Source organism: Trichomycterus rosablanca, chromosome 7 (genome assembly GCF_030014385.1).
Source record: "Trichomycterus rosablanca isolate fTriRos1 chromosome 7, fTriRos1.hap1, whole genome shotgun sequence".
Lineage (NCBI taxonomy): Eukaryota > Metazoa > Chordata > Actinopteri > Siluriformes > Trichomycteridae > Trichomycterus > Trichomycterus rosablanca.
This window is the reverse complement of record NC_085994.1, coordinates 13,588,053-13,601,202: the sequence shown is the minus strand read 5'-3', so window position 1 is coordinate 13,601,202 and position 13,150 is coordinate 13,588,053. Positions and strand designations below refer to the sequence as shown.

The window sequence follows — 13,150 nt, the reverse complement described above, 5'->3', positions numbered from 1 at the left end:
GCAGATGCTGCAGTTATTAAAAGTAGTGCAACCAATATTTTTTTAAAACAAGAGTGGTTGTTGGATAACCATTTAAATAAATGAAATCATTAACAAAATGTATGGTGTTTCCACTTTAGCTCTTTTGTGTCATGTTTACTTCAGCAACAGATGGAATCGGCAAGGGAACAGTTATTTTTTCACCACTGTATGTCATCAGTCTCACTACGTATGTGCACAATGTAACAGCTTCACACTGCAAAAACATAAATCTGCTTTGAATATCAGCTTGATTTAGCTTCCCAAACTGTAATATTATTTAAATTGTGCTTTAAAGTACATGGATTAATTCTGTTCACACAGCAGCTGTAGTTACACTTTAAGCACATCCTTCATATATTTAGACAGTTTGGTCATTGTTTAGCTCCAGATCTTGCTGCATTTCAGCTATATTTCCGCTTTATAAATAACCAATAAGGTAAGTTCTCAACATTTTTTGATAACAACTTGTTTAATCATTCACTAAATCAGCACTAGCCTCAAAGTTCACACTTATGTCTATGGCATTTTTAAAATGACATCTGGACCTGAGCTTGAGACCGGCACTGCAGAACCTGTAGTCGATGAAAATTTTACTCTGGAGATTGCAGATATTGTGGTGATGGTGGTGTATTTTGTATTTGTGCTGGCAGTGGGAATATGGGTAGGTTAAACTCTTGATGAATTCTTTGCTAAGACGTGTAAATAAATAGGCAGATGTACTTTTCCTCCAATCCTGTTTATGTTAACACTTAAAAATATTTGATGATCAGCTATATTGCTGCTTATGTGATTTTCTATATTTTTGTCAGTCCTCAATCAGGGCCAACAGGGGAACAGTTGGAGGATACTTCTTAGCAGGCAGATCCATGACATGGTGGCCAGTGAGAGCTTCTTATATTTTTTATTCTTGTTATAGCTGCTCTGCTTATTTGTTCCTGTTGCAGAAGAAAGTTGCTTTTTATTGCTGTTATTAATGAGCACCAGTAATCAGTAATGAAGATTAGATTTAGTACTAAAGATTACATAATAAAAGTAAAATAGTATTGTTTACTGTTTAATTTTGAACCAACAAATATGCATATTTATGCCTGTGTACTAACATGAAACATATGCTGTAGCAACTGACAATTTTGTCTGATGTTGTTATTTAATGTTATCAAACCAAGTCAAAACCCTTTTGTTTAAAATACTTATTTAACTTTTTTTACAGTCTATAACTTAGAAGCAACAGGAGCATGTGTAGTGGCATTTAGTTTACACTGGCTTAATATTTGTCAAATGAAAGAATATTACTTTTGTGTCAATAGAATTTAGAAACTTTAATTAACTTCAAGTTGTATATGTATTATATGTTATTAGAAGTCAGAAGATCAAACACAACACTAAATGCCAAATGAATATTGAAGATTACAACTTTTAGTAAAATAGCGCATATCAATAAATTGCATTACCCAGTTATGTTTTAGCAAATTTGTGCACTTGCAAATAATAAGACTTTTAGAATGTTCTGTTCTAATAGATTGGTGCTTCGCTGATGTCCAGTAATGTTGGCAGTGGCTTGTTCATTGGATTAGCGGGCACTGGGGCAGCAGGAGGACTTGCTGTTGGGGGATTTGAGTGGAATGTGAGTGCTTGTCTTGATTCACTTACAGTGAAAAGTGTATTTTGCTAAGAGTTTATCCAAAAATAGTACTTTTGTACTATTACTGTACTTACTTTATGTATGTGGTCACTTAAATATCATGTTTGTGCCATTGTTTTCCCTATATTTTTTAAAAAATGAAGGCAAGAATCTGCTTCAGTTTAGTTCAGTTTTGGGGTAAGGTAAAATATTGTGTATTTTGTTTATGATCAAACTAACTTTGTGTCATTTCTGATAGGCAGCATGGGTGCTGATTGCTTTGGGCTGGATCTTTGTACCTGTGTACATTTCTGCTGGAGTGGTCACCATGCCCGAATACCTGAGGAAGAGGTTTGGGGGGCAGCGAATTCGGATCTACATGAGTGTGCTGTCTCTCATTCTCTACATTTTTACCAAAATATCAGTAAGATACTTTATCACTGTAGTGTTACTGCAGGGACTAGGTACCACTAGGCACATACTGACAGGACAATCTGCAATTTTATTACTATTCTTTGAAAACATGAATAATACATTGTTGCTAGAATAATTAATTATTATAATTTATTATAAGTTCATTGGTCACCTGAATTGATTTAGGCAGTAGGCAGTTGTAGCCTAGTGGTTAAGGTACTGGACTAGTAATCAAAAGGTCGCTGTTCAAGCCCTTCCACTGCCAGGTTGCCACTGTTGGGCCCTTGAGCAAGGCCCTAAAGCCTCAATTGCTTAGACAATATATACTGTCACAGTACTGTAAGTTGCTTTGGATAAAAGTGTCTGCCAAATGCTGAAAATGTAAATTTAAAATTATTAATGGTGCAGTTATATAGCGAGTTTTGCACAGCAACAAGGATCCTGGGAACCTGGAGTTAATTCTGACCTTTGCTCATTGAGTTTGTAGTTTAAGGTTTACTGCAGATGGGTGGGTTTTATTTCACCAGCCAAAGACATGCAAAAAGAGGCTTGGCTGATCTGCATTGCTTCTTAATTTGACTGACTGGGTAAACATGTGAGTGTGTTTTACCCTGTAATGGATTGGTGCTCTGTCCAGATTGTTTCCTTGTGTCCAATATTTCTGAGTGGCACCAGATCCAAAAACAAATGTCTAAATGTCTTTTTGGAAAACCACAAAATGTTTCCACTTTTTTATTGTCATTATGGGTGATTTAATGTAAATCGATGGATTAAAAATGCAATTATATTTATTCAAACTTAAATCCACAACACAAGTGTTCTAGGAGAATTTACTGTATGGCCCTGTCCTTTCTCATTTTTTGCAGACAGACATTTTCTCTGGAGCGCTCTTCATTCAGGTGTCACTGGGGTGGGATCTGTACCTCTCTACTGTAGTGCTGCTTGCAGTCACAGCACTTTACACTATAGCTGGTAATGAATAGAGTACCACATTATAATTTAACTCAGTACTAATTCTGAGCTGATTATTTACTTGGTCTGGGGGATGTTTTGTTGCAGGTGGGCTGACAGCAGTGATCTATACAGATGCATTACAGACCGTCATTATGGTAGTTGGAGCATTTGTTCTTATGTTTATAGGTAAATATTATAAATGACATCAAAATCAAAATCAACTAAATTTGAGTTTTTGTAGAGTACACATATTTTTGATTAGGTTAAGTTGATGGGAAAAAAAACTAATTTTGAGCCTGATTTATTCCTTTTAAACCATTTAAAAAATACTGTGCTTCCTGAACACCCAAATGGTAAGAACATTCAGAATATTTAGTTATATCTGATTTAATGATATTATTTGTTTACCCTTTTCAAAGGTGTTTTCTTTGTGTAATTAGCAGTAAACCTCAGATAAAATGTGAGTTTTCATTCTTTAGCAGCAGTCTCTAAGTCAATCTAAAGCTTCCTCAATGACAGTTTGGGTTTTCTACCCAACATCGGCAGAGTTCTTTGTATTTGGTACCTAAAACCGACTGTTTTTTTAGATGTTGGAACATAAGTGAATATTATTTATAAACAGCTTTAAGTGACATTTCTGAGTCCTGATAGTCTATGACCTGCATTACAGATTTGTATAGAGCCTTCTAGACGTTCTCATTGTAAAGCTTGTGGTTTAGTCTAATCAGGCAGTCAAATTAGAAATATTTATATGACCCCAAAGAGGTCACCAGCTGTAGTCAATCATAATCACTAACAAGAATTTAAGAGGCCGTGTTACAGGGTTGGGCGGCGCGGTGGCTAAGTGGGTAGCACTTTCGCCTCACAGCAAGAAGGTCCTGGGTTTGATCCCCAGGCGGGGTGGTCTGGGTCCTTTCTGTGCGGAGTTTGCATGTTCTCCCCGTGTCTGTGTGTGTTTCCTCCGGGTGCTCCGGTTTCCTCCCACAGTCCAAAAACATGCGGTCAGATTAATTGGAGACACTGAATTGCCCTATAGGTAAATGGGTGTGTGTATGTGTCTGTATGTATTTGTATCTGCCCTGCGATGGACTGGCGCCCCATCCAGGGTATTTTACCCCCCCCCCACAACCATGATTGGATAAGGGGTTAAGACAGTGAGTGAGTGAGTGTTACAGGGTTAAATAACATTACAGAAACATCTAGTGTAAAAAATCTAAGTCTATGTGTATTTTAATATTCAAGTCTTGTAATAACAATATTTTATAATTCTACCCAGACATACTTTACCCTCACAAACATGCTGACCCTTATTTCAACTGTTTATAAAAGTGACCAGTACTACTTAATTTAATTCTTTGACAAAATGTTTTAAGTATTCATTACAAAGCTTAACATCTCATTTCTAAATTGACTCAAATATTGCGAGGGCTCAAAACAGAATTTAGTGTGAAACTGTATTACCATTTAAATATAGCACAAAATTAAATGCTTCTTGCACTGTATAACTATTTTGATTGGAACTCTCTGGCAGACTTGTACACAAATTAAACACAGTTTATGTTAACTCTGCTCTGTTTATCTAATCAGTCTTCATGCACATTTCTTTCTTTGACAGCGTTTGAAAAAGTGGGCTGGTATGAGGGTTTACTGGAGCAGTATGGAAAAGCTATACCTAATGTTACTGTTCCTAACACAACGTGTCACCTCCCTCGTCCTGACGCCTTCCACATTTTTCGGGATCCAGTCAGTGGAGATTTACCATGGCCAGGCCTGCTCTTCGGACTTACCGTGCTGGCTACATGGGTGTGGTGCACTGACCAGGTAACGCAATCACTATGAGTCATTACTGAAGTACGTATCTAAGTTTTGAATGAAACACAGACAAAAGGTAGATTTAAAGGAGGCACTGAAAATGCACAAAAGTATCAATAAAAAGTACTTCTACATTTTTTATCTAATCCTTACCATACATGTAGTGTATGTTTGATTACCACTGACTTATTTAGAGCCAAAATTTTTACGTTCTTTTCTGTAACTTAATGATTAAAATGTAGGTTTGTAGTTTAATTTCAAATATACAAAAAGCAATTTAGATTATTAATATTTTGTAGAAAAATGATAAATAATAAAATAATAAATGTAATTATACTACTTTTATGGCTCAAATACTGTAATATAAATTATAAGTGGCATGTATATAAACCATAAGAAATAGAAAATAAATAATAACTCCTCATTTATTAGTTAAATGGTACATCAAACAAAAAAATCTAAATGTTTTTCAATGTTGTTCATATTTAGGTTGAATTTCTTTATTTCTGTTTAGTGTAAAGTTGCAGAGAAACACTAGCCTGCCACTGCTGAAGTCAGGGTTTTAAATATCAGTAGTGCTATTAGCTGGCTGGCTTCTACACAGACATGAATGGCTGTGTCTGTAGCCGAAGCCCTAAAATAAATAACATAACCTCAGAATGTTTATATAAAGTGACACATATGTATGAGACAACACCGAATGAAATGCCCTGTTATAAGAAAATAATCAATTGAGCAGTGTGGAACAAAACCAAAATGAAAATACAGTCAGGTTTTTACTGCCAATTTGGTAAAACAGGCCAGTTTGGCATGTGCTATTGCCTTTATTCAGCTGTTACTTGCCAGTGTTTAGAAAAAGTGTTTTGTCTGTGTATATAGCCGAATGATATGAAAATCTGTAATCCCTCATCTCAGCCTTGTATGGTAGTTATGGCTACATATGAACAGCTCAAGGCTCTGCTTTCAAGTTGCGTTTAATCTTACTTGCTTTGTATATTTACATTTGTAGTTTAATTGTAACATCATCAGCCTGATACATGAAATATAAAAAACAAAATTATGAAAATAAAATGATTATTTTGATTGATAAAACATGAATTCAACCTCTGCTGTTATAACTACCGGGTTTATGCAAAATGACTTTTAGAAATGTAAATAAGGCATTAATTTAGTGTGTTTTGTTAAGTCCTCATTGCTGTTCTGTTGGTTCACCCGTGCTTTATGCTGCTTTCTATTCCTTTTTTGTTTAGTAGCAAAATGTAATCAGCCAACATACATAAATATGTTTACATTTACTTATGCAGTTAATAAATCTTATTAATTAATAGTTATCATTTATTTTTTGGTTGCATATATTTTAAATCTGTCCTAACATAAGACCAATCAATCAACCGTGGTTTAGGTAGCTGTTAATCTACAGTACCTTTGCCCGCTGTTTTTGCAACCTGCAGGTGATAGTACAGAGGTCTCTGTCTGCAAAAAACCTGTCACATGCCAAAGGAGGCTCAGTGCTAGGAGGATACTTAAAGATTCTTCCTATGTTCTTTATCGTCTTGCCAGGCATGATTAGCAGAACACTCTACCCAGGCAGGTCCAGTCAATTAGCACTATTACTATCATTTTTATTGCTGAAAATCATAGAAAATCATGATATTTATCATGATGCTTGTTAAAGCATATGTAATAAGTAATGAGTGATGGTGTGTTTGTCTGAAATAGATGTGGTGGGATGTGTGGATCCGGACGAGTGCTTTAAAATTTGTGGAGCTACTGTAGGCTGTTCCAATGTTGCTTACCCTAAACTGGTGACGGAGTTAATGCCAGTAGGTATGGCTGTCTTCTACTATTGAACTTCTGTTTTTAATTTTGTACCTGTAACCACAAGGATTATAATAGAAACCAAATGCACTGTTATAAAAAGCCAGACTTCATACAGACTTCATTAGCAAAATTGTGTGGACATCTTTGCTTATAACAGTGACAGCCTAATCAATCTTATGCAAACATCTAGACACGTTTGTTAATTTTCTAAGTTAAAAAGTTACAACATCGTCTATAAGGAACAAACTTCTGTTCAATTTCTTTTTTGATTCTATTTTTACTGTTTTTCTCCCAGTCTAGTCATTTCCAATTCCCCAATTTACTAACTTTTCCACTGCTTGCACCACCCCTGCCTGCTCTTTTGTTTGCACACTTGTGTTTCTTTAAAGCAGTTATGCAAAAATGCCTGACCCAGTCTGGTTTTTCGCTGACATAGGATTTCAGCATCCTTTTGGTTTCTGTGAACTCATTTCAGTCTTGCATCATTTTGGACCTCGTGATGGAACTGCACTTGTAGAGTGTATTGCCCTAGGGCAGCGTGATGTCCCTTTTCTTGAGCAGACCCACCTGTAAAACCACTTGCAAATGCATGAGAGGCACCAGTGGGGTTGGGGTTTCACTAAGGCATAGCCTTGCAGGCAGGTTCTGATAGTTACCTGTCTGTTTTGTTGCAAACATCTGGAGCAGCCTGTTCTATCCACTTTTTAAATTGCAGTTTTTTTAGATGTTTTTGTGTCTTTCATTTGTTACTAACTCACTCACACACTTTCTTGTGTGGGGGGGGGGGATGCTGGAGCCTATAGTAATCAGAAGGTTGCCAGTTCAAGCCTCACCACTGCCAGGTTGCCACTGTTGGGCCTTTGAGCAAGGCCCTTAACCCTCAATTGCTTAGACTGTATACTGTCACAGTACTGTAAGTCGCTTTGGATAAAAGCGTCTGCTAAATGCTAAAAATGTAAATGTAACACATATAATGTACTTAAATTGAGTCATTACATTGACTGTATATTTATTTCACTTATTTAGTTTCCTTCTTTATTTCTCTTCATTTTTTTCTGCAGGTATGCGAGGGCTGATGATTGCAGTGATTATGGCAGCTCTTATGTCCTCTCTTACCTCAATATTTAACAGTAGTAGCACCCTTTTTACCATGGATATTTGGCTGCGTATCCGACGCCAGGCCTCTGAAAAGGAGCTGATGGTCGTGGGCAGGTACACAACCATAACAGTTGTAAAATGATGGTATTTGTGGCACACTGTGGCACAGGACAGGAAATGTTTTTATATATATAAATGATACTCCTGAATGTTATCACTTTACTAAAACATCACTTACAGCTGAACAAGGCAGCACTCGCAGGTGCTGGCTGGAATTTTAATGAACTGACATGTTGGAAAGATTGCGTTTTATGTCAGTTATGCAATAAAAGTCCTACCTATAATTCATTGTACTGCCAATATTTCTTGATGAAGATTGCATGGTTGTACATTTAATTTTATGGCCTTTTTACCAATAAACGAGGCCAAACTCACTAATTAAAAGGAGCTTCCATATGTGTCATATATGTAACAAGCAGCAAAGCTGAGATCAAACATGTATTGTTAATTAACAGCTTGTTCTGGTTTGTACCCACAGGGTGTTCATTTTATTTCTGGTGGTCATTAGCATTTTATGGATTCCAATAATCCAATCAGCCAATAGTGGACAGCTGTTTGACTACATTCAGTCCATAACCAGCTTTATGGCTCCTCCAATCACTGCAGTCTTTCTGATGGCCATCTTCTGGACTCGAGTCAATGAACAAGTGAGAAATCCATACTTTAGTACTAAATTGTAAATGGTAAAATAGTGTGAATGCTTTACTGCATCAGGGTCACTCGTGTTTCCCTACAAATACTCTGGTCTCTTCCCATCTCCTAAAAACATGGAGAAGGTAGATTGGCTGCTCAAATACTGCTTCTAGGTGTTAGCGGGGGAGTGAAAGGGTAAGTATTTATTGCTCTGCAACTGACTGAACATAATTTTTCAGATGTGAAGTACCTCCTAGACCTGAAATTACTCAGGTGAAGTGCTTCTACAAAGGCACTATTCACCTTGTAGTAGATTTTGTGTGCTTTGCATCAATGACATTATCTGTCCTTGGTTAAATTGTAGTAACAATTACTACATATTGTAGTAAATAGGTACAAGGGCACAATTTCTGACAGAGGTTGGACCTTAAGTGGTAAATTTTTTTTCCATATTAGTTGTATTTACCAAAATGCATCATTTCAAGTACTGTATATGAACTGTTCCTTTTTTCTGTGTAACTGCAGGGTGCCTTCTGGGGTCTGATGGTAGGTTTGGTCATTGGGTTCATACGAATGGTGATGGAGTTTGCCTATGGTACTCCATCCTGTGGAAAGGAAGACCAAAGGCCTGCACTGCTGAAGGATGTGCACTACCTCTACTTTGCTCTTATACTGCTTGCACTGTCGGTTCTGGTTATTACTGTAGTGAGCCTTTGCACTGCTCCTATTCCTGAGCAACATGTGAGTCATGCTACCATTGTTTACAGTATTGCTGTTATGTTTTGCATGAGCAGGTCAGAGTATCATGGTATAAAAAACGATTCACCAAAATTAGTGCCAAATTTTGTGAGAGAACTGTCAATCACTTTCACCATCTACCGTACATAATATTGTAAAAACATTCATGAAATACAGGGAAATCTCAGTCCGTGTAGGGCAAGGCCGGAAACCAATGTTGAATATGTGTCCCTCAAACCCTCAGATGGTAATGCATTGCAGACTACTGTGTTAAATATATCCACATGGGCTCAAGAGTGCTTTGAAAAAACATTGTCACCTAACACGGTCTACCACTGCATCAAGCAAAAAGAAAGGCACACATCAGATTCGAGCAGAAACACTTCAGAGATCACTGGATCTTTAAAACAGTTTTTGGTGGTGCAGCAGCTATTATACTAGCTCACCACTGCTGGACCTGAGTTTGAATCTTAGTGGTGCCACCAGCCTGGTTGGACTATGGATTTGTCCAGGAGAGGAAAGTTTGTATAAAATATTAAATTTCTGCCACTACAACAGCATCTTGTACATTTAGGTTGATTCCCTAAAACGAACAGCGGGAGAATCCCTGAAGAATAGAGTGTTCCCCGGTGCATGTTACTGCACTATATATAAATTAGCTCATTGATTTCCACAGTGTCATAGAGGTTGTGTGCTTGTCTGGAGTCCTTCTCAGTCAGCAGTGATGTTGTACATGAGGTGGAGATTGACAATACAATGTCTGGGAATTGGGCATGTCTTAATTATTCTGTGGACCAATGTAACCTACTACTGTCATCGTAAAATGAGAGACTGGGTGTGCTTCACATGGACATTTTCCAAAAAAAGACAACAAATACACATCTAATAATTGGTTTTAAGTAAATAACAGTTCAACAACAGGATTAACTTCGCTGTATGAACAATCTAGAACATAAGTGACCCGTCCTGCTTTCACAACAACTTAAACACATTTTAGGTTATGTTTAGGGAGGTTTTGGTGTACCTGTAGCGTTGCATCATTAAGGGGGAGGCAAAACTGCCACTCATCTGACCATTCTGTCTTTTTTTCTAATCATATATAGTCCAGTGACAGAAGCACTTGGCTCTCAACAAGAGTCAAGTTGTTTTGCATCCAGATGAGCAGGTGCGGGTCTCTTGCAACAACTTTCCTTCAGGCCATACCAGTCTTTCATTAGCTTCTTGCTGTAATTCCTGAGGCTTTTAGTTATTAAGTGTGACTGACAAGACCTGGCTTTAAACAACAAGGCACTGCTACGTATATGTGTATGAGTGGTTAAGGTGCTGGACTGCTAATCCATTGTGCTCTGCAAGCATGGGTCGAATCCCATCCTCGTCGTAAAACCAGGTCTTTAAGCAAAACTTGTAGGTTGTTGCTTTCAGGTCTGATAAGAAACTCACACTTGTTGGCAATATATTTTCTAGGGCAGTGGTAGCAGAGTGGTTAAGGAACAGGACTAATAATCAGAAGGTTGCTGGTTCAAACCCTGCATCAGCCAGCTTGCCACTGTTGGGCCCCTGAGCAAGGCCCTTAACCCTCAATTGCTTGCGCTGTATACTGTCTCAATTGTAAGTCGCTTTGGATAAAGGCGTCTGCTAAAAGTGTAAATGTATGACACAAATTGTTTTTTGTCCAGTGACCTTATAAGGAGTGTACAAGCAATAAACCACTAAAAACATTTGTTTCTGATTAGCTCTCGGGTGTGCAATCATTTGTTAAAACTGGACACGGCTAAAGTAGATATGAATTGCAGTGCTAAATCATTGCTTCTCTTGTAAAGTAATTATGCCAGCAAGCCTTAAACAATGGTTTTGCATGGTCTATGTTTACACTTCACTGTGAGTGTTGCTATAACATTAAAAACAAAAGTACAATGTGAAGCAGCAGAGTTAGCAACCCTGGAGGCATAGTAGTCTGTGTGCTACATACAGTTAAGAAAATATACATGCACTTTTAGGGGAGGCACATGACATGGCAGTCTTGGGATTTTCATCGTATACAAATGTTCTTTTCTTGTAAACAAATGTTTGAGATATGTCCCTGAGCTTATTTCATATCTGCTGACTGCTTTTCATAGCTTTCAACAAGCTCCTGGCACAAGTGAGTCTATGTGTCATAATGGGAAGAGACAGTGCCTGAAATCCAGAGGTTTAAATTCCAGGCTGGGCTCACAAATACAGGAACATGATAATACATAAACCTAGCCATAGGAGGACACATATTAGTGGTGGTCCCAAGCTTGGATAAATAGGCAGGTTCCAACAGGAAGGGAATTTTGTGTAAAAATTGTGCTAACTCAAGTAGGCACTTAAAATTATCCGCTGCGATGACCCCTAAGAGAAGCAGCCGAAAGGAACTGGGGTTGGACCTTCGACCACTTTAAAGGTTTTTGTTCTTAGTAGTAATTATCCTGTTGAAAATCCAGAAGTAATTGACATACCAGAACTGCTGCAACATACATGTCCCCCACAAGTGTATGTAAACTTTTGACTGCATTTTTGACTGTAAAACAAGATTTGTTTTTTCTTTTATATTTTATTATGTTATGAGTAGTTATTCAATCTACAATATCTTTGCTTTAATACAGTCACAAGTGGCTATTGTTTGAGATGCACATAGCACAAATGTCCTGGTATCTAAAAAAACCACTCTGCTCTTTGTTCAGCTTGTTCGTCTAACCTGGTGGACTAGACACAGCACAAAGGAGCGTGTAGATCTGGATGATCCATGGGCAAATTCATCCACATCCGCAACCCCAAAGCCTGCTGCTTCTGGTTCAGAGCTGGACAGGGATAGGGACAGGGACAGGCCTGCATGTTGGAAGCGAGTGGGAATGTGGCTGTGTGGACTATCTGAAGCCTCAAAGCCAGAGCTAAGCAAAGAGGAGCAGCTGGTTCTTGAAAAGAAGCTGACCAGCATCGAGGAGAAGCCGATTTGGAGAAATGTTTGCAATGTCAATGCTATTATTCTGCTCACGGTCAATGTCTTTCTTTGGGGTTACTTTGCTTGAAAAGAGACAACTTTACAAATATATAGCATATTTCATACACATTAAATGTTGTGTGTTAAGTTATGAAACTCAGCTAGAAAGGATGACTCAGATGATTGTAAAGACTAATCGAATGCCTGAGTAAATAAGTAAGATTTTAATCTGGTCTTTAAGGTTGAAACCGAGTTTGCATTCAAAACAAAGGCGGGGAGATTATGTGGAGCTGTTTATAAAAGCACCCCTTCCCCTACAGTATTTTTTTTTTTCAAATTCTAGGAACTGTAAGTAGCCCTGCACCTTATTAACAAAGTAAACATGTTGAGTTGTAGTGCTCAATAAGCTCACTTAAATACTGTGGATCCAGGTCATATAGCGCTTTATAGGCCAGTAAAAGGGTTTTTAAATTGATGAGAAATTTTTTTGGCAGCCAATGCAAAGATGATAAAGCAAAATTTAAAAACAATGAAAAAACGTTCACCTTCACATTTCCATTAACTGTCCATCGATTTAACGTCAAAACAGCAATGCTATATTTGAAACATGATATTATGTTGTGTACAACTTGAAACCACAAACATCCTTGGACAGGTGTAGCTTACATTGCTCCAGACTGGTTTCTAAAAGCCACCTGCAGATTTAAGGATTTTGAATGTGGGTCAATTATAATGAGCCTCATAACCTCGAGGAATTAAAAACAATTAAAAATCAAACCATGATGCTGCAAAAAGCTGATGATTTCCTACTGTAGGTGTCTTGAGGCTATAATTGCCAACAAAGCATTTAATGTATTTGGGCAAAGGGAACAGTGCATTCAATAGTATTGTTATTACACTTAGCATACACAATATAATGTCATAATTAAAATGTACTGAAAAAGTGTCTACCTTTGCTACCTTGAACCATTTACACCTTAACATTATGTTGACAGCCAGGGCAACGTAACACATCT

At 37.5% G+C, this 13,150-nt stretch overlaps 1 protein-coding gene across 2 annotated transcripts; it reads left to right on the top strand.

Annotated features, from left to right (window-relative positions):
• Positions 1 to 553: 553 nt before the first annotated feature.
• On the top strand, positions 554 to 12,225 carry slc5a9 (solute carrier family 5 member 9). Of its 2 annotated transcripts, none has more exons than XM_062998420.1 (13): positions 554 to 682; positions 831 to 902; positions 1,541 to 1,645; positions 1,902 to 2,066; positions 2,923 to 3,028; positions 3,116 to 3,196; positions 4,626 to 4,831; positions 6,274 to 6,409; positions 6,542 to 6,649; positions 7,705 to 7,855; positions 8,280 to 8,448; positions 8,960 to 9,175; positions 11,878 to 12,225. In XM_062998420.1, exons 1-13 carry the CDS (start codon positions 554 to 556, stop codon positions 12,220 to 12,222), a joined length of 1,989 nt encoding a protein of 662 aa, XP_062854490.1. In that variant the 3' UTR covers positions 12,223 to 12,225. The 2 variants fall into 2 exon arrangements, with proteins under 2 accessions (XP_062854490.1, XP_062854491.1); XM_062998421.1 differs by having other exon boundaries at positions 629 to 682; positions 1,541 to 1,649; positions 1,906 to 2,066.
• Positions 12,226 to 13,150: the final 925 nt, after the last annotated feature.

What these genes read in the sequence shown, in the direction of transcription:
- slc5a9 (XM_062998420.1), top strand. Translation starts at nt 554, where the DNA reads ATGACATCTGGACCTGAGCTTGAGACCGGCACTGCAGAACCTGTAGTC. An exon ending in TGCTGGCAGTGGGAATATGG is followed by an intron (nt 683 to 830) that starts GTAGGTTAAACT and finishes TATTTTTGTCAG; the next exon opens with TCCTCAATCAGGGCCAACAG. An exon ending in AGCACTTTACACTATAGCTG is followed by an intron (nt 3,029 to 3,115) that starts GTAATGAATAGA and finishes GTTTTGTTGCAG; the next exon opens with GTGGGCTGACAGCAGTGATC.